Here is a 20,675-nt window from a genome sequence, read left to right on the forward strand (position 1 = left end):
TTGATTGCCTATGTCACAGGCATTAAATTTGACCATAGTTAGACACCAAGTATTAGATCAATCCATGGAATGGATCATCATTAACATTTGACTTGTTTGAGATTAATCAATGAAATATACCATTAATGGTTGACTTGTTATTGTGAGTTGATATTGTTGATTGATCTTATATGTAAAAAGTTTCGTTGGAAAGATATTATCCACTTTTGATATTTTACTTATATCCTATACGAGATTTTGGGTTGAGTTATGATATCGATTAATAATAATCTGTATATAAAAGATGTACTACTTATTGGACTATAATTGCTCATTTTATTCATCTTACTTGCTTTTCAAGTTTTTCAACTAACCGTAAGCAAGTAAAATGAGAGCATTTACATTATTGGGATGACATTTTGGATATTATATCTCAAATGAACTCCTGAGTTTAGTTGTTAGATTGACATATACCTATTCTTTTGATGGATTATAGAAACTCTAATATTATAACCAGATAACTCTTAATCATACATATGGATGTATATTTCGATAATAGGTTGATGGTAATTATGCTTAAGGTAGCGTTTTTTGAGTGAAAGGATGGCCATGTCATTGCCCTTGCACTTGTAGAGTTGGGGTTGTGACAATCCTCTATTCTAGGACCGCAAGTCCTTCGGATCTACATTTATAATACTAGAAAAACCAAATACATTAATTTTTATTTATGTTCCTGTGAAATCCATGTTTTCTCAATTTGCAAGCTGTGATGGTATGCCTTGTTCCTTCAAAGGGCTGTTGACGGTGAGGGAACCCGCCTACAATACTCTGCGAGAGCCCATAATGGGTAAATGTTCCTGTAATTGGGATAGTGCAACATGCAGTTCTTGTTGAAAACCCCAGTGATTTCCTGCAATGCCAAAGTTCATGCTTAGATCATGTTGTTTGGTTGTAAGGCAATTCTTACCGAATCAGTTTCCCCTCAATCAGTTTTCTTTTATTTGCACTAGTTCCTGACGATGTTTTGAGGAGTTGAACCAATTGTTTGTAAGATAATATGCGTGGACCATAATCATCTCTACATTTTCCTAGTTGCATGGATTAGTTCGCAGGAAATTCTTTCCCAAGATATTGGTGGCGCGCACTCTTATTTCCTGAGATTTTAACCCTGTATGAAATCAACTTTCTGAAAGGTACAAACCTGTTGAGGATAATCACCGTCTTCCATTTGAGAATTGATTAGCAGCTTTGCGGCATGGTGCAGGGGAGTCGGATCCCTCTCTGCCTGATAGTAGATGAACCAAAGTCAGAAACTTCACATTGAATATTGATTTTTTACTATCACCAAAGAATGTTTAATGCCTTGGAGACCAAAACGACACAATCAACTGACCTGCCCCGCGTGAATCAGACCCATCATAGCCCAAGCGGTTTGCACCAGATTTGATCTGTTTCCTTCAAGCGGTACATATTCCTACATCAACCCATTTGGCAAACAGAAAATTTAAGATTTCCGTGTTGCCAGAAAAGCGTGCAACTAAAACAGCTAAAGCCAAACATGCGGTGGAAGGTTCCTCTAGAAATTACCTTCTTCGGGCAGGAAAGATAGCTCTCTCCCCACCCGCCATCCTGCAACTGTGTTCGTAGAAGAAAAGCGACTCCTTCGCGCATCGCTGTGCAATTGCTATATGTCTTACCAGCAGCCGCCAGTCCTCCAAGCGCAAACCATGAGCCATATGTAAAACAAACTCCCCAGCACCCATACCTGTAAGAATTGCTCAGTTAGTCAGCTGTTTCTTTAATTTATCTGAATTCTTCGGCAATGCCCACTGGAAGAGGAACATACCACGAGCCATCTGGCTTTTGTACATTCTCCAGATACTTTACGGAATTTGATATAAAATCTGCAATCTCCTTCTTCCTGTGCCCAGGATACAACTTCCTGAACAAAACTAAAGCTTGGATAGCTGAGGACGTGCATTCAACATATTCATGCTCGATGACAATGTCCTCAAAGAACTCTGTCGGATTTAGTAGCTGCAAGTGACAAATGATGAGGAAGAAGTCCCGCTATAGTAATTTATGAACAAACAAACATGTCTTAGTCCGTGAGGACCACCAAGGAATTCCAAAAATTTATCAAGTACTTACTTCTAGCCAAGCTGGAGCTCCTGCAGGCTCCCATGCTGGCAATCCGCCATTTTTACTCTGGAACAAGTGGCATTCACAGACGATGTAATAATATTACAATTTATAATCAAACTCAACGAAAGAATTAACTGGCAACGTGATTTTGGGATGCATAGAGCAAACAAAGCTTAGCCAATATTTCTTGTTTGATCAAAGATTTTCTCAAAAAAGAAAAACAATGGTATACTCACTTGTAGAGAAAGCAAAATGTTGACAGCGTCATACAATTTCTCTGGCTCCATCTTCTCACCAACAATTTCAGGTGGCATCATTGAGAAAAGCAAGCAACACTGAATAAACAGGGGAAAATTCAGTGAGAAACTGCACAATTTAGGATTGGATTGAACCTGCAGATACAGTGAAGGCATTCATTGGAGTATTACCTTCAGACCTTCTGCAGTGCAATCGGAGACTTGCCAACCGTGATCTTGATCCGAAAATGTCCAGGATCCTTTAGTAATATGACGGTGCATGCTTTGAAAATCACCAGAAGGATTGTCCTTGACCTGGAATATTATGAACAGATCGATGCACTTCAGCTTATGCGAGGAAGCAAAAGAAACTAGCAAGATGTTTGGAGATAAGCGATGCTCGCAACAATCAAAGATCAAACCTGAGATTTTTTTATGAAGTCGTGTCCTCTAGCTAATACCGGTGCTATCTCCTCAGTCATATTACTGGCAAGCAAAGCTTGGATGGCAAAGCCCGTGTCCCACTCTTGGCAACCAAAACTCTGCATATGAATGAGCCAACAACCAAACTAAGCTTCACTCTAGACGGTTCCACTTTACTAAATTAATCAACTCCTTATTATAAGAATGCTTCCACCTTTCAAATATGCAGCATAAGCACCTATCATTTCGAATTAAGCCCAATTCTGTCATAGTTCCGTGACACTACTACTAACCTGCATCTTCATTCCATCTTCGGCAACCCAGAGGTAATCCGGTATCCTAGCAAGATGCTTCTTGAAATAATCACTGTCTGGGTCTTCTACCCAGCAAGCAAGCATGCATAAAACCTGTCCGAGTCCAAAGCAAAAGACAAATTCTTAGTAAGGTTTTCCCACGATGCAAGAATTTTACACTTAATGTGTCTTTCTCCTCAAATTTATGTACTCATTACCTTTTCTACACATCCGATCGTGATATATCGACTGTTCTCATCTTCGTAGTGAATGTGTTTCATCGTCACCTGAAGAGCCTTTTCTCTAAGTTTATTAAACGGCCAACGGTTAAGAAGAGGCTCTGCAAATATGTAAAGACTATCCCAGATCAGATCCTGTACTAGGGGATGGGGATAGTAGAGATCCTCCTGCAACAACAATTCGAGTCATTTTGTTAAAAATTTTCTGACTCGTAATCCATCTGATTCTAGAACGATATCTTGGACCTGTTATGGATACTTGCCTTGGCACAAAGATGGCAGACTTTTCTCCAGCAAATCGTGTCGTAGGGTTGAGTATGAAGTTCTTCTCTCAACTGTTGAACAAGTGGTGTGATGGGGCCGACGAATCTTTTCCCATACAAGTACGACATGGGCATGTACACCATCCGACAGTAGCACCACATCTTAGCTACATCATTCAAAACAGGACATTCAGACGACATATCCATATAACTGAGGAGAAACGTAGTCACACGAAACAGAAGTTGAAACTTTCTATATTTCTAGGGGAATTCTGGAAGGGTGGCCATTTCAATAACAAGCCAATGCCATATTCTTGTTCGTTCAGCAAAAACGCCGCCTTTTTTTCAATTTGAAAATAGTCCAAAATTATATATGCTAGACTACTATAGAATACCATCAAGGACAAGATCAAGAAAATCTGCAAAAACAAACCTGGGTGCATGGGCAGGAATGAAGGCAAGATCCAGAACTCAGGAGGCATTGGGTTGGTTCCAGACCAATCAAAAGGCCGAAAATCTACACAGCATGTGACAAGCCAACACACATGCACAAGCACAATGTCACATATCCAATTCACCCAAACACCTGCGCAGAACAATCTGGAGCACAAATTTTTGTCAATTACTGAAGGAAGAGTGAGAGAGTACCGAGAGCCAAGTCTTGCCCCAGGAGGGTATGTAGGTGACCCCACCACGGTCAAGAATCCACTTCCTGGCCCGAGTACAAGCATTATCCTGGCCACCATCAGGCCCTTCCCCGAGAATGCGCATGCATATGTAGCTCAGGGCCGTGCAGAACATGGTGCTGTGACCTTCAATGTGGAAGCCCCACCCACCATCTCCATTCTGCAACAAAATTAATGCAAAAAACACAAACAGTTTCAAGACTAAGTCTTTCAAAGTTCCTCTGCTATTTTCTCCATCTGAGTGTCTTCCTTTTTGCAAATAAAAGAGTAACCTGATGGTTGTAGAGGTAGCGGAGAATTTCTTTGCGATGCTCGGCAGGGAAGACGGCGTTGAGGTGGCCGGTGATGTAGACACACATGACTAGGGGAGGGAGGAAGTAAAGAGGCCCGGCAATCTCGGCAGGCCAGTGGCCATCACTGGCCTGCAGTGCGGAGAAGAAGTGGACAGTCCTCCTCAGGGCGGTGGACGCTTTGTCGTACGTGATCTCCTCGCCGTCCTCCACCCTCACTGGCGAGATCGTCTGCCTGAACTGCTTCTCCCTCAGAAACTGCCCAGAAATCAGGCACCATGCATCAGCTGTAGATTGCCCATTACTTCGTATTGCCACACATTAACAAATTTTAAACTTAATGACAAGCAACAACAGTGAAATTCCAATTGGCGTATGAAAGTTACTGTCTTTCTCATTTTCAGAACACAAATAAAATTTTGGATTATGACAGGGATTCAAACAACTATCCTATTAGTTTACAAATGATATACCGAGGTTCTAAAGTGATTTTGTATGTGGAAGACATAATTCCGTTCCTCCAGAAGTGTGTTTATGATATGATTTATCATTTTGTAAACAGCTTTCGGTAAAAACTATCTGTCCCTCATCGTTACAAGGGGCAACAGAGGTTATAGACTAGTTATCTACAAACCCCAAGTCTCGAGATCGATACGATTGCTCAGCCCGACTAATTTATGAGATCTAGCATTTCTTCTTAGAATATGGTGACAAGCTCATATTAACAACACAACTAAGAATTTTCACGTTTTGGTGGACTTGGGGGATTGAGCTAGAGCGAAATTTTTGGAAAGGAAGAAGAGCCCAGAGGAGAGGGCGTGTGGCCATGGATCTTCTCCTTCAAAATAGAGGCCCGACAGCAACTGGATAGCACGCTATCTCCGTCACCGAGACTAAATACAAAATTAGCTAACATAATTGGGAATTGATTCTACCTATCCATGTCAAGTTTGATATGTATGCCCGTGTACAATGTACAGTTGCCTCTTAGTAAGCCTGTTGCTACATGAGAACGAGTAGGCATGTATGTGTGTTCAAGTATGTGGTGTATATTATGTATGGGTGAGCAGTTTCAAGTTTTATACAAATTGTATATGAAATCTGAAACATATTCGTTGAAACAGCTTCCTCAATTTTTGGAAATTAGAACCTACTCCGCATACCTTAGAACTTGGAACTTATCTTGTTATAGGTTCTAAGATTAGTTCCAGGGTCTATTCAGGTTCCACCTATATTATTAATTAAACTATCGTAATGAATTTAAACTTTTAATGACCACAACTTGCTGTTACAATTTACTAACCATAAAGACAAGAAAAATATGAACATTAATAAAGTAAAAGTCTCAGTCATAGAATGTAAGCTCAAATTAATACTTCTAGATTATACACTTATCATCGAATAGTATGGAACATCGTAAGATCACACGAAGACATGAACTAAGAAAAATATTAAAACTTATTCTAGGTTTTAGGTTACAGGTTACATATTCCAAGTTTCATATTCCTCCAAGTAAAAAGTCGGAATCTACCGGTTGAAATAGATTCATTATTTTTTGGAACCTGAAATCTACCTGCATACTTTGGAACCTAGAACCTATAAGTTTCCATCGGTCTGATTCTCAGTTCCAGATTTTGCCCTAGAACTATGCTCACTCCTAATGTTATGTACCTGCATGCGCCAAAGGAGGTCGCCACAGGCCTTGACTTGGTGGCGGTGGTCGTAGAAGTGCTGGCAGGTGGCCTCAACCTCGGCACGCTCCTCAGCGTTGCCAGCCTCAGGGTCGAACTCCCAAGTCTGCCTCCCCACGTAGTTGTTGGTGCTGTACAAGTAGGGGCCATCCTCTCCTTCTGCTATCTTCAGCTTCCACATGCTGAGGTCTTCTCTTTTTCTCTCTTCGTTCAGCTGATTATATTGGAACTCTCCTGTACTGTCCTTCCTGATGATCATGCAAATGAACAAGTAAAACAACCCGCACAAGAAAATGATGAATGAGTTGCCAGTTGCCACAAACCAAAAGTCATCGATGAACACGGTCGCTATATATCCATGAACTATGCTTGTTCTCTAAGGTTATGTCACCATGTGCATGCATATCGCATTATAGATATCAAAATATATCCCGCAGTGATCTTGGTTTAGCATGGCTAAAGCATGAACTTATCAGACAGACAGACAAAGAGAGACACCTCTTTTGACTGTGAGGGATATGTGAGAGTTGTTGAGAAAATAATCAAGCTCCCTCTCCAAAACCAAGTGTTGCTGTGGTCTTCAGGAGAAGAAAGGGACCTCTATTTATACAATATCTTCATGTTTTGTCTCGACTTTTCAGTAAAGCAACTGGGCCATGTCCTTGAACTTAGCGATGTCGAGGACGACAAGGAAAGACGGGCTACTGGTGCCGTATCAATATGGCTTTCCACGCTCATAACTGAAATAACTTTTGAATCCATTCGAGTGTCCCCCGCCAATCGCTTAGACAGACAGGCAGAGACACCTCTTTTGACTGTGAGGGATATGTGAGAGTTGTTGAGAAAATAATCAGGCTCTCTCTCCAAAACCAAGTGTTGCTGTGGTCTTTAGGAGAAGAAAGGGACCTCTATTTATACCCACGTTTTGGGTCGCCAGCTTCCTTGTAATTTCTTTATCTCATTTAAAATAGTACTCAGGGTTTGCCAAACAAAAGTAAAATAATGCTAGATATATCATCCCTAATAAGAGCCATGGCTTTTTCCATCCTCTGATTGGGTAGCAATACCGGAACGGGCATACAAACTTGACCATGAATAGCTTTCATCAGCTCAATCCTGCGGAGCTTCCATATCAAGTTGTAATATCATTGGTCACCGTCCATAGTCTGATATAAATGTATATGTATTGTAAGACATTCGTAGAAATGAAAAACGTATAGTACATAACACGTTTATTTGGCCACACAGTATGTAGAATTGCATCACCATAGAAGCATCGTTTGCTTCACGGGAAATGGGATCTAAGTTCAAAAGAATGTAATTACAGTCTTTTGAAAGTACATCCTACAAAATAAGAATAAGGTTCTTGAGAATTCAAATCCAATTAAAATGCGGTATCAAATTACTCTCACAGTCTTGTTATTATGATTTCGATTCCGTGGCTTCCTAATTGCGACATGTATACTTCTTGTAATAAATTATGAAAGATGTTCGCAACAAATTAGTGCTGACCTGCGAGCATGAGCTCCTTTCCTCTATTACTAATATAGGGGATTGAGATTACATGATTGTGAATACAAATAAGTAAATACCGTCAATCTTCTCAAAAGTACGTGACAAAATTTTTGGCTTTACTTTGATAACTCGAAAATTCTGTTATCATGTAGATATACCGACCATATTATGAATGAGAAAACTTACAAAAAAAAATGACCTTTGGAATTACAAGATTTTGTGAAAAAACTCACATTTGTCCGCTATCTAAAAATAAATAAATAAAAACTACATTTTTGTGCAGTGATAGGTCGTGACGCTACCATAACTTTGATTTATAAATGACAATTGAATTGGCATTTTGTTGATTAATAAATGAAAAGATGTTAACTAAATTGAAAATCGAAGTAATCTTTCCAGAGTACATTAAGGCATGTGCTCTATACATGCATACTACATTATACTTTAAAAGAACGAGTATCTTCTAAAAAGTTTAGTGAAGGTGTGAAAGGGGATAGGATTTTATTAAAAGTCATGTATATATGCTTAATAAAAGTAAGAACAATATTCATCGCAAATTTAAATATTTTGTTAAATTATGACCAGAAGGTTACCGGTGAAAAACGTTAACTTTTTGTTATGAAAATCTATTAACGTGGTTCACACAAGACAAAATCATTGAAAATTCTGATTGATGTGAGGATTCGATTGAGTAGTCAACTGTACTTTTCTATGTCAAAATCAGCGGCCCTTTTGTGCATTATTCTCCTGTGGTAAACATGTAAGAGGTGGACAAAGGCAAGAAGGTCCTTAAAGGTGGGCGAGAAAAATTTGACCTCGGTAGGTGTGGAATTAGTCCTCGTGGTTGCGTGGATATCTTTGATTTACTTCACTGAATATTGTCCAGACTCAAATAAACATCAAATTTCTGATGTCGACATCACCCGTCGATGTGAATGGTGTGAAAGAAAAGAAGTCGAATGTCAAATATCCAAAGTTAAAAAGAAGCAATCGATGATGCCGCATTGGCCTATGACTCGATAAGTCAAGCGTTATTTTTCTTCTTCCGTAAAGCAAGGTCAACTGGGCTGTCGATGGCTTCGAAGTCATGACTTCCCTCTAGGATCTCCTTCCCTCCATAAGTGTCACGCACTTGGCACTCTTTCAACGCTCTCAGCACGTTTAGATCTCCGGTCTTCTCGAAGTTGCTGACAAGACACGAAGAAATTTCGACCGAGAATCCTGCGTCCCTCCCTCGCCAGCCTCAAGGCACGGTCAAACAAAGCCCCCTCCACCCACCAAACTCCTCGAAACGTAGCGAAAATTCGTACAAGTGACGGTGGATCGTGAACCTACATATCCCTTCTATTTCGCGCCTTCAGTTCTGGAGAACCTAGCTCGGGCCTCAATCATAATCACCTGCATTTCACGAGGCTCGTGAGGCGCGAAGTGCGCATAAGAACCCATTTTTTAATGGGGGTTTCATGGTCCCGCACCTGAAACTTACGCCTGCCTTTGTGGAAAGTCGAACCGCGAGAGACTTTCGACCCGGCAATACAATATTTTCATGTTTTGTCTTGACTTTTCAGTAAAGCAACTGGGCCATGTCCTTGAACTTAGCGACGTCGAGGACGACAAGGAAAGACGGGCTACTGGTGCCGTATCAATATGGCTTTCCATACTCATAACTGAAATAACTTTTGAATCCATCCGAGTGTCCCATGCCAATCGCTTATTGATTCATCCGTGGTCTCATGTAGATGTGGCAAGATCGATGGTGGACCCATATTTTAACTAGTAATTAATATCGTCGGTGATATATGAGTTACCTAATATTTGAAATATAGGAAAGAATGAGTCTAATAAACCAAAAAACCAGTTAATGATAGGTTTATGATGGGTTAAGAGAGAACCCGCTTTCAACCCATTTAATCAAAGAGTAATGGGGAGGCATCTTGCTCTCACACTCTCTACTGCAACATTATAGAAAGCAAGCTGTATTAACTTCTTCAATTAAAAGTACCACCAAGACATGCATTCGTGTAGTCTCATGAGGGTAGTCTTATGAGGGCGCACTCAAGAGCACGGCCCGTGATGACCGTTCCATCCTGAGGAACGAGAAAATGGTGCACCGGAGAGAAACCAGTGGAGTGCCAAAAAAGCTTTGCCCGACAGCGCCATTCAAGTCACGCTCGATTCGGGTCCTTTATTCCCTCTAGCCTAGGTTGCAACGAATTAGTACCAACCCATGGGCATGAGATCCTTTCCTCTGTTAGTTACAGGATGGAAATTACACGATGCGAGATACGGACGGATGTATACCGTCAATTTTCGAAAAAGTACGTGACTGAAACTCGGCATTACTTTAATAATATATCAGAATGATGTTATTATAGGTTTATTCTAATTACATTATAAATGAGAAAGAACTTATGCAACCCTTCACATGATCGCGTAAAAATCTCACATCTAATAAATAATTTCACTGTACTTATGTCTGCTAAAGAGACAAAATCCATATTTTTGACATTTTCAAACCGCTTTCGCATTGTCGTCACAAGTCACTAACTTGACACAACCTCATAATTCTCTTGTTGTCGACCAAGCTATCGTACTGCCAAGCCATCATTGTTACTTTAAGTTCATGCCAGTGGCAAACCTTTTCATGTTAATTCCCTTAACTTGCTTTGATCATTGGCAAATCCATTTTTGTATTTGAGAAGGGGGCAACCTAATTCACGGAATTACCTTTTGAGTAAAATTGAATCTAATGCAATTCGGCGCGAGTTCTTTTCATTTATCTTTTGATGACAGTTTGGTTATTCCTTTCAAAGTAGTAGATGTGGAAAATCAATTCATTTTAGGAAATGGTGAGCTGACAGTACCGTTAGTCCTTCAAACGAAACGGTGGCTTATCCGTTTTCAATTCTCCATCTTGAATGATATGAGCATATCCATTTCTTGAAATAGAATTAATGCTCTCTCAACATCTTATCTAAATATAGTACTGTTAGGCTAGCAATGCTATTTTTGTCCAATGATCTCGCGAAAATATTAGGTGGTCCCACTCAACCACATTAGTATAGTCTAGCTGCACTCATCGAGCGACTGGTGAAGCCATGTCAGAGGGTAAGTCCCACTGAGATAGATCTGAAAATTGTCTCTAATATTTCTTCTTCTTTTTTTAACGGAAACTACAATTAATTTATAGAAACATTACAACCAGCGTCCATTACATCCGAAATAAGTAGATCTAATAAGATAGGAGGGGGATAGGAGAGCCAAGACAAAGGTAAAGTCCCGCCCAACTGGGCCTTTGCAGCCCAGTCCGCAACCGAGTTGGTTGTACGAGGAACAAACCTAATCTGCAGTTGAGAGAAACAGGGGAGAAGAGCAACCACTTCGTCAAACATGGACCGAACCTCCCATGGAGTCTTCCGAGGATTTGCAACTGCTTCAACCATTGCAAGGCAGTCCGATTCCAAAATCAACGGATCGTTGGATTTGCCGAGTCGCCAGAGATGGTGCAGCGCCGAAAGGAGGCCAGAAACTTCAACCTGCAAAGCTGAGGCAGCAGTAACTCGAGAGGTATATCCATCCACCATTTCGCCCGTATGATTTTTGCAAATGTAAGCTATTGCTCCTCTGGTATCAGCAACCTGAAAAGCCCCATCAATATTGACTTTCAGAACACCTGGATCAGGGGGGCTGCCACAGAGAAGATGGAGCAGAAAGGTTGATTTCGGGGTTTAAAGCGTTAGAGGAGGTAAGTTGGTTTATCCGTGTTGATCGGGACTGAGCTAACGTAGATTCAACCACAAAGGATGGATCGGGCTTCTGACGAGTAAAGATGAACCTGTTTCGCGCCTTCCATGTTTGCCAGAGAAGTGCAGCGACAACGTCCATACCAGGTAACAGCTGTGTATTTCGAAATCTAGCTGCAAGCCAATCTGTCAGTGTTGTGCATCTGTTTGAAGAATACTGATAGCGATCTTAGGGTGAGACCAAACTGCTTTAGTCCAGGGGCATAGGAGAAATAGATGCTCGATCGATTCAGGAACTTCCTGAGAACATAATATACATGTGGGGTCTGAACTGATATGTCTGTTAAAAAGATTGGCTTTGGTTGGGAGAGCATTATGACAAACAGACCAAAGGAAGAGTCGGAGTTTAGGGACAGTTTTAAGACCATAAGCTCTTCCAAATAGGCTCAGATGGTTGAATGGAAGATGATAAACTATGATATGCACTCTTAACAGAATACTGACCCTGAGGAGTAGCTGTCCAAATTAACTTATCTTCAGTGCAAGTAGAACTAAGTGGAATATTAAGAACTTCTTTGGAAACCTGTTCTTCAAATAACTGATTAATGAGAGGACCATTCCACTGATTCAGACTCGGCAACATCAAATCTGCCACCAGTCGTGGCTCATTACTATTTGCAGGTCCACTAAGAATTCCCATAGGTAGCCATCGATCTTCACGAATACTAATCTTTGTGCCATCCCCCATAGACCATTATAGCTTTGGTAAAATGGAATCCCTCCCTAATAATAAGCTCTGCCATCCCCAGGAAGGGCGGTTACCTTTTGCTGCACTCCTAAAGTCTTGTGAGTGGAAATAGAGACCTTTGAAAAGCTTACTCCATAAGGATAAAGGAGATTTGATTAGTCTCCAGGCCTGTTTACCAAGCATCGCTTTATTAAAAGCTATTAGGTCTCGGAATCCTAGACCACCTTGCTCCTTTATGATCTTTAGGGACTCCCAATTTCTCCAATGAATGCCCTTCTTTGTGCTGTCAGAATGCCACCAAAATCTCGCTATATTTTGTTCAATGGATCGACACAGAGATATAGGAATCTTAAAAATGGACATAGCATACTGAGGAATAGATTGGACGACACTCTTTATAAGGACTTCTTTTCCACCTTTCGATATCATTTTTTCCTTCCATCCATCTAATTTGGAATTAACTCTTCCCAAAATCCATGAAAACATATCTCTCTTAGACCGACCACAATCTGACGGAATGCCTAGGTATTTTCCAGTCTTATGAAGCACAGGGATTCTGAATTGGTGTGCTAGATTGTTCTGAAGTGTGGAAGGACAGGATTTACTGAAAAAGATGCCTGATTTATTTTGATTGACTTCCTGACTGGTAGCTAAACAATATTGGTTCAAAATGTTAGCTAGATTTTGACATTCCATAGTTGTCCCGTCTAAGAAAAAGATAGCATCATCTACGAAAAGTAAATGGGATAGAGTAGGACACCACCTATTCAATTGGATTCCCTTGAGATTACCCATTTCAATGGCTTGAGATATTAAGGTTGACAATAGATTCGCCATTAATATGAACAGATAAGGGGAAAGTGGATCACTTTGTCGAATGCCTCGTGTAGGTTGAAAATAGTTAAGTTGATCTCCATTGAACTTGATAGATATAGAGACTGTCGTAATACATTGCATCACCCACTTCACCCAAACTGGATGGAAACCTAATATGAGAAAATAATCGTTCAAGAAGTCCCATTCCACTCTGTCGTAAGCTTTTTGCATGTCCATTTTTAAAATTGCCTGAAAATGTTTCTTTCTATTCCGGGTCTTCAGTTGGTGTAGCACCTCCTGAACAATCAAGATATTGTCCTAGATTTGGCGGCCACTCACAAAGGCGCTTTGTTCAGTAGAAATCAGGTCAGGCAGGAGGGGTTTGAGTCTGTTAGCCAAGACTTTGGAGATGATTTTGTAAGCATAGTTACATAAACTTATGGGACGAAATTGGTCTAGGCTTTCCGGGTTAGGGACTTTGGGGATCAAAGAGATAGTGGTCCTATTTAAATCGACTGGTATAACTCCTGTTTTAAAGAACTCCTGAATAGAAAGAATAAGGTCATCCTTAAGTATATCCCAGTGAGTTTGGTAGAAGATACCATTTAATCCGTCAGGGCCTGGTGCTTGATTTTTACCCAACTGAAAAGTAGCTATTCTGATCTCTGCTGATGTGATCTCTGCAACTAAGCTATCATTCATTGTAGGAGTAACGACACTTGAACATTGGTTCAGAATAGGGCCATAGTCTCAGTGTCCTGCTGACCTGTAGAGATTTGAATAGAAAGCCATAGTCATATCCTTGAGAACCTGCTCATCTCTTACCCATTCTTGGTTGTGATCTAGTAACATGCTAATCTTGTTCCTTTGTTGATGCTGCATAGTAGTTGCATGAAAAAAACCTGGTATTTTTGTCGCCCCACTTTAGCCATTTTATTCTAGAACGCATGGCCCAATACTGCTCCTCTTGCTGCCATGCCTCTTGTAGTTGTTGCTTTAACTTGTCTGCTAAGTTTCTGTCATGTGAGCTGCTATTCTGATTAGTCAAAATTTTCAATTGCTGTTGTAAGTCTGCGATCTGTGATTTGGTGTTTGAAAACGTACTTCGACTCCATTTATTTAGAGCTAAGCTGACCAGGCGTAGTTTGTATGGCAGATCGCGGCCAACTGTCACAGCGGAGGCCCAAGAAGTAGCTATCGTTCTACTGCAGTCCTAGTGTTCAATCCAGTAAGCCTAAAAAAGGAAAGGCTTGCCTCTTCTGCTTTGTTTAACTTCTGTGCTCAACAGCAAGGGACTATGGTTAGAGCCCACAGCAGGTAATGCCAAAACCTCAGCTTCAGGGAAAATTAATCTCCAATTCAGATCACACAACACTATCTAACCTTTCTTTTACCAGTTCATTGCCTTGACGGTTGTTCATCCAGGTAAAAGCGCTACTTTCAAGATCCATGAGTGCATAGTCATGTAATATGTGACATCCCAAATTTTCAACCCTGTCTTCTATTGAATAAATCGGGCATTTCATTGATGCGTCTATAGGGTTATTCTCAGAGCCGATCACTCTCGAGATAACTAGACTATCTGGGAAAATTATTAAGGAATTTTAAGGCAATAGACTTTAGAACTCGATCAAGAATCGGCTTCTCAACCGTGTCCATCTTTAGAGGCCATTACGGCACAGTTAAAAATCGATTTGAAATCAGAGATAGACTGGATCGACAGAGATGTGTGGCTAATCGTGGGTGACACCATTAAATTGGAAAATTCTCGTCGGCCGACACTAGACTGATTTTCTTATTGTTTTGGTACCCTATGTTCGTAATTGAATCCTCGAGATTTTCACGACAATCAAGAGTCGCCATTGAGTCGAGTGGGTTCATAGTGGTTCGAAGAAAATCGACCACGGGTCATTTGCCTTAAAAAGTTTTGAAAACTACCCGATAGTCTAGGTCACGCTAAAAACGCGCCGAATGAAAATTAACCGCCAATTCGAGTCCGATTTCGAAATTGAAGTTTTGGCCATGTCACAATAAATTTTAGGAAAGCATCGATTCGATCTCGAAAGATTTTTCGGCAGTTTGGCACTTTTTGGGAAAAAGTCGTTTAGGGTTGTTTTAGTGCGAAAAATGCCGGAAATGGTTTTTCGATTCAAAATTGAGATGCATGTTGGATGCATGAGTGAAGAAAAATAACGAGTGAAACATTGAGGCCTCGATTGATTTTTTATGAAGCCAAATGAGGATGAATTGAGATTTTTCAAGTGTCGGTGAGAGGAGATGATCTTGCCAATTTCATGTAATCCCCTTCTCTGCCCAAAATTGTGCCAATTGAGAAGTTGTGAGAGTTGTTGGTGTGGCTGTGAAACGGGGTTAATCTTTGGCTGGATTGATTGTTGAAGATATTTCTTGTGGAAAATTGGCAAGGATGGCCCACCCTCTCTCTTATCTTCTTCCTCACGCACGGCTCCTCTTCATTTTAACTCTGCGGTCTCAGCTTCTGCTTTATTTCTTTCGGTCGAAGTCCAGCCCAGCAAAGCCTCCTCCGCGTGTCTTCCTCAACTCCACGAACGCCCTGCTTCACTAGCTCTTGTCGCCCACCAACAATCCGCACGCCCGTGTCCCTCCTGCTTTGGCCACGTCTACAGCAACTGGTCATCAATTTCTCCACGAAGACCCAAGCTACTGAAGCGTTGAAGAAACCCTGCAACGCCAACGAAGATCCCTGCAGCAGTTCCACCGAATTCTCCCTGCCAGCAAAGCCCATTTTCGTTTGTCTTTGTTTCCACCGAAGCTGATCCTGCCGAGCTTGCTGCCACTTGGCCGTGTGTACGTCTGGTTCGGTCAACAACAGCTTCAATTGAAGCTCTCGGTTGACCGCTTAAAGCCCACGATTCCACCGAGTTGGTCGGCCACTCACGCCACACCAACAGAGAAGCCGCAGGAACGGAGGCAGTCAACCACGCCATCCACCGAAGACCAAGACTCCCTCACGCTGCCAGGCGTCCGCCATCGTCCACGAGCGGCTTCCGTCTTCAGTCTTCTCCAGCGGCGTGCCCTCAGCCCTCACGAAATTGTCGAGGCCCATCTCACCAGCAACGGCCCAGCGAAGCCAGCGAAATCTGCAAGCTTGAGTCAGTCCAAATTCAGCCCTGCAGAAATTCAAGTCAGCGACTCCTTCGCTGGATTCCTCTTGCGGGCAGCCCAGCAGCTCAATTGAGGCCCAAGTGAATTCGCAAGCCCAGTTTTTGAGGCCCAAAAATCTAGCAACTCCATTAAGCCCAATCGCAGCTAGACCCAAGTCCAAGAGCAAGCCCATTCCAGTGCAAGGACAAATCTCATTTGGGCTGAGATTTGTTGGGTCAAACTTAAGGCCCGGTCCAAGCCTGCCGGTGTTGTCGAAAGTCCAATTTCGGCCGCCGTCACGTCGCCGTCGCGGTGATTCGATCTCCGCTGTTGTCAAGTGAGTTTTACTAACTAAAGCTTTCTTAGTTTGCTAATTATACTTAAGGTTGGTTAGATTTAATTAAATGTAATTAGGTGGTTAGATTAGTTTAGATCAATTAAATTAGAGACTTAATGATGCATGTTAGGTGGTTAGAAATAGGCATTAGAAAGTAGACATGCCATGTTATTTATGGAACGAGTCTCGGTAATTTTCTGGGCTTGTCTCGGTATCCAATTCGGCATTATGAGCCTGAATTGGATTTTTATAATTATTTATTTAATTTTCGAAATTAATTATTTAATTATTTATTTTTCCGGAAATTCAACCGGATGGCCGGTGACCGGAATTTCGTGCTTTGATTGTCGTGGTGCGGTCCGTTTATTTATTTGAGCTTTATTTGGTGCTAAAGTAATTTATGAGTGAATTTAAGATTTATTCCTAAGCTAGATCTTGAGAGGGTCGGGTGGGACCGAAAAGTCACTAGATCTTGAGAGGGTCGGGTGGGACCATAAAGCCACTAAATCTAAGGAATTGCTTGAAGTAGGATGAATGACCTAGAAAGGGTCCGACTGACATAAAATCGACTAGGTCGATTTGATCGATGCTTCGATCGGTGATGTGATTGTTTGAATGCCTATTGAACTGTACTAATATGCAGATGGAATCTGAGGCCAAGGTAAGTCCTCCAACTCGTGCCGTGTTTAGGCAGCCTATAGTGTATTGGCTTTCTAATCGAGTCTTAGGGGGTAGGACTCGCTGAGACGTGGTTTCATTAGTTATTGAATAACCATTTCAGGACCCTAAGGAGAAGCTGAGGAGGAGGAACCTAAAGAGAAGAAAGACTTTTGAAGAAGAAGATGATCCAAAGAGGGATCTTGAGTATAACCCGGATGTGGACTGAGATCCCATCCTTTTTTGTAAACCCTGTCTTAGCATAGATAGGTGTGAGACAAGTATGTTGTAAATAGTATTGTAAATATACTATGAGTTGCGCTGTTAAGGAAAGTGTGGTTGTGAATTTCAATATGAAGAATATGGCCTGCATTCCTATCTCATTGTTTTATTGTCTGGGGATTTATAACTGCTTCCGCATGTGCTTAATAAAAAGAAAGGGTCGGCGATACATAGTCTTGGGATATCGCATTCTAAAATCGACCAAGTAGAAGGATGTGCGCGCGTCCAAGGATCGGGGCGTGACATAATACTTCTCTGAATGAATGTATGCGGTGAGAGTTTGCAGCTCGTTTCCCCACTTTCTCCCATTGATTAATAATCTCATTGAAATCTCCAGCACAAACCCAAGGTAGAGAGTTGATGGACGCAATTTGGCGAAGTGCATTCCAGAACAATTTTCAAGATTGGAATGACGCTGGTGCATGTAAGCAAGTGAGCTTCATCGTAATACCTTTCCTAGAATCTGTACATATAGTATCCAAAATGTGCTGATTAGAGTCTTCTACATATAGGGAAATATGAGACTGCCGGAACATAGCCAGTCCTCCAGCAAGTCCTATAGGATTAATGAAGTGAGAATTTGGGAATTTCAGACGACGCTGAAGAAGAATTAGAACAGCCTCTGTGTTCTTCGTCTCCATAAAAAAAACCAGGTTAGGCTTCTCTTTGACCACAAGGGCCTTAAGGGCTTGAACTGTTAGGGGAGAGCCTAGTCCCTGACAGTTCCAACTGAGTAGCTTCATTTTGTAGTCGGTGGCTTTTGAGGGAAAGCCACCTCAACCCACTTATCGGCATCTTCAGCTGAAATAACAGGAGTTTCCAATAGTAAATTTTCATCAAGATCTTCGAGTAGAGGAATGCGCGAGTCATGGGAACTTTGTCTTTTAAATTTCTTTGAAATCCCTGCTTTGGTTGATAATCTAGTATACTTATGTTTCTTTTTCGATGCATCCTCAACTATCAGGTTCTGAATGCCTTGCTGATGGACAGGTGAGGGAGGAAGTGCTACCTTTATGGAAGACATCGAGGAAGTGCTTACTGGAAGGATTGGAGGAAACAGAGCAGCCGTATTAGATTGAAGTGACGTTCTGTGATGGTGCTGATCATCGGTATCCCTATCCTTAATAGTTAGTGGAAGTTCAGTGACTCCTTTCATCTTTTGTGCCGCAGGTATAATAGCACTAGTCGAGGGAGACGCAGATTGTTGACCTTCAGGACAGAGATGCAGGTTAGGCTGTTGATGTGCAGAGGAGTAAGAGTAGGACTCATCTGTTTGTAATTGATGTTTCACTGATATAACTTCTATAGGAGGTAACGCCGGGAGTTTATTGGTCATTGTAGGAGGAGTTTCAGGAATCACTTCTTCAGTATCTTCAGAATCAATATTCATCCCGTAACAGGTAATCCAATAAGGACTGTGTTCCTTGACCTCTGCTCTTAACCACTGTCCAAATGCCATTTTCTCTTTGCCTGTCATGTTCGCTTCAGTAAATGGAATTTCTTGACAATAAGAAGCATGGTGTCCGAGTCGGCCACAGGAATAGCAAAAATGAGAGAGTCTTTCATAACGGAAGTCTAGCCAGAAAGTCTTACCAGCTATTCGAAGTAATTGATCTGTTTTCAAAGGTTGAGCTAGATCAAGTTCTATTCGGACACGCGCAACTCGGATAGTAGTGCCTTCCTTTTTATCAATTTGCACCTGAATCACTCTGCCTACACTCTTAACCGCTTTACAGAGCATTTGGTCTGAACACCACTCAAGGGGTAGTCCAAAAACTTGTACCCAGAATGCGCATGTAGTAAAATCATAGCAATGTAAAGGTGTATTTGGTTTCCAAGGCTTAAGAATTACCAGATGACCAGCAAAATTCCATGGACCACTCTCTAGCACTCTCTGTTTTTCACTTGCTAATTTAAAGGTTGCGACAAAAAGACCAGCTTCACGTTGGGTAATTTCAACAGTGTCTATCTTCCAAACTCGGCTTAGAGTACTTTGAAGAGCATGAGTATTGATAGAAGGATTTGAAAGAAGTGTACCTACTAACACATTTCTGCATTCGTGCAGCTGTTCCGTCGGAGGAGGTTCATCCCAGACGTCAATTTCATATTCAGACCACAGACGTCCCATTCTGCTACCGAGGGCAGCCAGACGCGATTCTTCACTCAGATGATGGGAATCCATAACTTGATTGCGAAGCTAACGGCTGAATTAGGTCAGAAGGGGCTCGGACATGATGAGGCGATGGCAGAAAAAACTGTATAAAGAGAAGAAAAAGGGAAAGGTTTGGGCAGAGAACATAGGATGAGTAGGGAATTGAGAATGCATGGACGTTCGCTTGTGTAAATGATGCTGAATTGGGGATTCAAACGAACAATGGTTGGAATCGGAACTTCAAAGGAGATGAAGAAGCTAAAGACTAAACGAAGAGAAGAGAGATGTAGAGCAAGCGGTCGCTAAGTTCAATCCATCGGTAATGGAGGAAATACCAGAAGGGTTAAGGATTAACAGTGAGGGTTTGAGATGAAAACTACCATTAATGGTAGAGATAAGCTCTGCATGTCGAGAGAGTTTTTGGTGACACAACAAGACTTCATTGTCTCTAATATTTCAGACCACGTAATATGTTCTCATGGCTCGGTGGTGATCAAGCTTGGTCGACAGCAAGAGAGTCGACGGTGGCCTAATCAGTGACAGCAATGCAGAGCGATTTGACAATGTCCGAAGTGGCGACAACAGCGATGATTATATCACGACTTATTAACATGCAAAAATATAGCTTTCTCTTGATTTTCTGTTAAATACCAAAGTAACCACACATTTTAATTAATAGATGCGAGATTTTCACAGAATCTTGTAATTTGAAAGGTCCTCCACATGTATGCAAGTTTTTCTTATTTATAATATAGTTGGTATAAACCTATGATAACATCATTCTTATATGTTATTAAAGTAACGCCTAATTTTTGTCTCGCACTTCGGGAAAGTGACAGTATATATCCATCCGTATCCCACATGGTGTTATTTCATTCCCTATATTAATAGCAAAGGAAGTTCATGCTCACAAGTTAGTATTGATTTGTTGTAACCTAGGTTAGAGGGAAATGCACAAACACGTTTGCCATTTTTTTTCTTTTTACTTTCACGTTTGTTAAAGATAATTATGATATATATATGTATGTATATATATCTTAATTCCTCATATCTGTTA

The 20,675-nt window shown here is 41.3% G+C and overlaps 1 protein-coding gene and 2 long non-coding RNA genes across 6 annotated transcripts; 2 read left to right on the top strand and 1 right to left on the bottom strand.

The window, feature by feature from the left end:
* Nucleotides 1–499: 499 nt before the first annotated feature.
* On the bottom strand, nt 500–6,880 carry LOC104450707 (beta-amyrin synthase). The gene is made up of 17 exons (XM_039315221.1): nt 6,744–6,880; nt 6,226–6,493; nt 4,537–4,812; nt 4,205–4,424; nt 4,012–4,095; nt 3,579–3,745; nt 3,295–3,483; nt 3,077–3,190; nt 2,783–2,902; nt 2,553–2,675; nt 2,361–2,459; nt 2,131–2,187; nt 1,826–2,016; nt 1,567–1,744; nt 1,373–1,453; nt 1,181–1,264; nt 500–889 (listed from the first exon to the last, which is right to left on the bottom strand). The coding sequence occupies exons 2-17, from the start codon at nt 6,424–6,426 to the stop codon at nt 767–769; spliced, it is 2,307 nt and encodes a 768-aa protein (XP_039171155.1). The 5' UTR covers nt 6,427–6,493; nt 6,744–6,880; the 3' UTR covers nt 500–766.
* A 4,299-nt stretch (nt 6,881–11,179) lies between these two features.
* On the top strand, nt 11,180–14,350 carry LOC108959437. Its single transcript, XR_005551937.1, has 3 exons — nt 11,180–11,327; nt 11,429–11,650; nt 14,224–14,350. It is a non-coding gene; the product is annotated as an uncharacterized LOC108959437 (long non-coding RNA).
* A 1,174-nt stretch (nt 14,351–15,524) lies between these two features.
* LOC104450712 lies at nt 15,525–20,362 on the top strand. 4 transcript variants are annotated; one of them, XR_005551754.1, is made up of 6 exons: nt 15,525–16,527; nt 17,804–17,898; nt 17,979–18,119; nt 18,431–18,694; nt 18,808–18,866; nt 19,532–20,362. It is a non-coding gene; the product is annotated as an uncharacterized LOC104450712 (long non-coding RNA). The 4 variants fall into 4 exon arrangements; XR_726728.2 differs by having other exon boundaries at nt 15,526–16,527; nt 17,804–17,890; XR_005551755.1 differs by having other exon boundaries at nt 15,526–16,527; nt 17,804–17,890; nt 18,457–18,694.
* The last annotated feature ends 313 nt before the right edge of the window (nt 20,363–20,675 follow it).

Source organism: Eucalyptus grandis, chromosome 6, assembly GCF_016545825.1.
Source record: "Eucalyptus grandis isolate ANBG69807.140 chromosome 6, ASM1654582v1, whole genome shotgun sequence".
In the NCBI taxonomy this organism is placed as follows: domain Eukaryota; kingdom Viridiplantae; phylum Streptophyta; class Magnoliopsida; order Myrtales; family Myrtaceae; genus Eucalyptus; species Eucalyptus grandis.

Excerpts from the sequence above, each read along its gene's own strand:
- LOC104450707 (XM_039315221.1), bottom strand. The coding sequence starts at position 6,426 with ATGTGGAAGCTGAAGATAGCAGAAGGAGAGGATGGCCCCTACTTGTAC. Across the intron at positions 2,903-3,076 it reads AAGATGGAATGAAGATGCAG|AGTTTTGGTTGCCAAGAGTG; the intron begins GTTAGTAGTAGT and ends ATTCATATGCAG. Across the intron at positions 890-1,180 it reads ACGGTGATTATCCTCAACAG|GAAATCACTGGGGTTTTCAA; the intron begins GTTTGTACCTTT and ends TTGGCATTGCAG.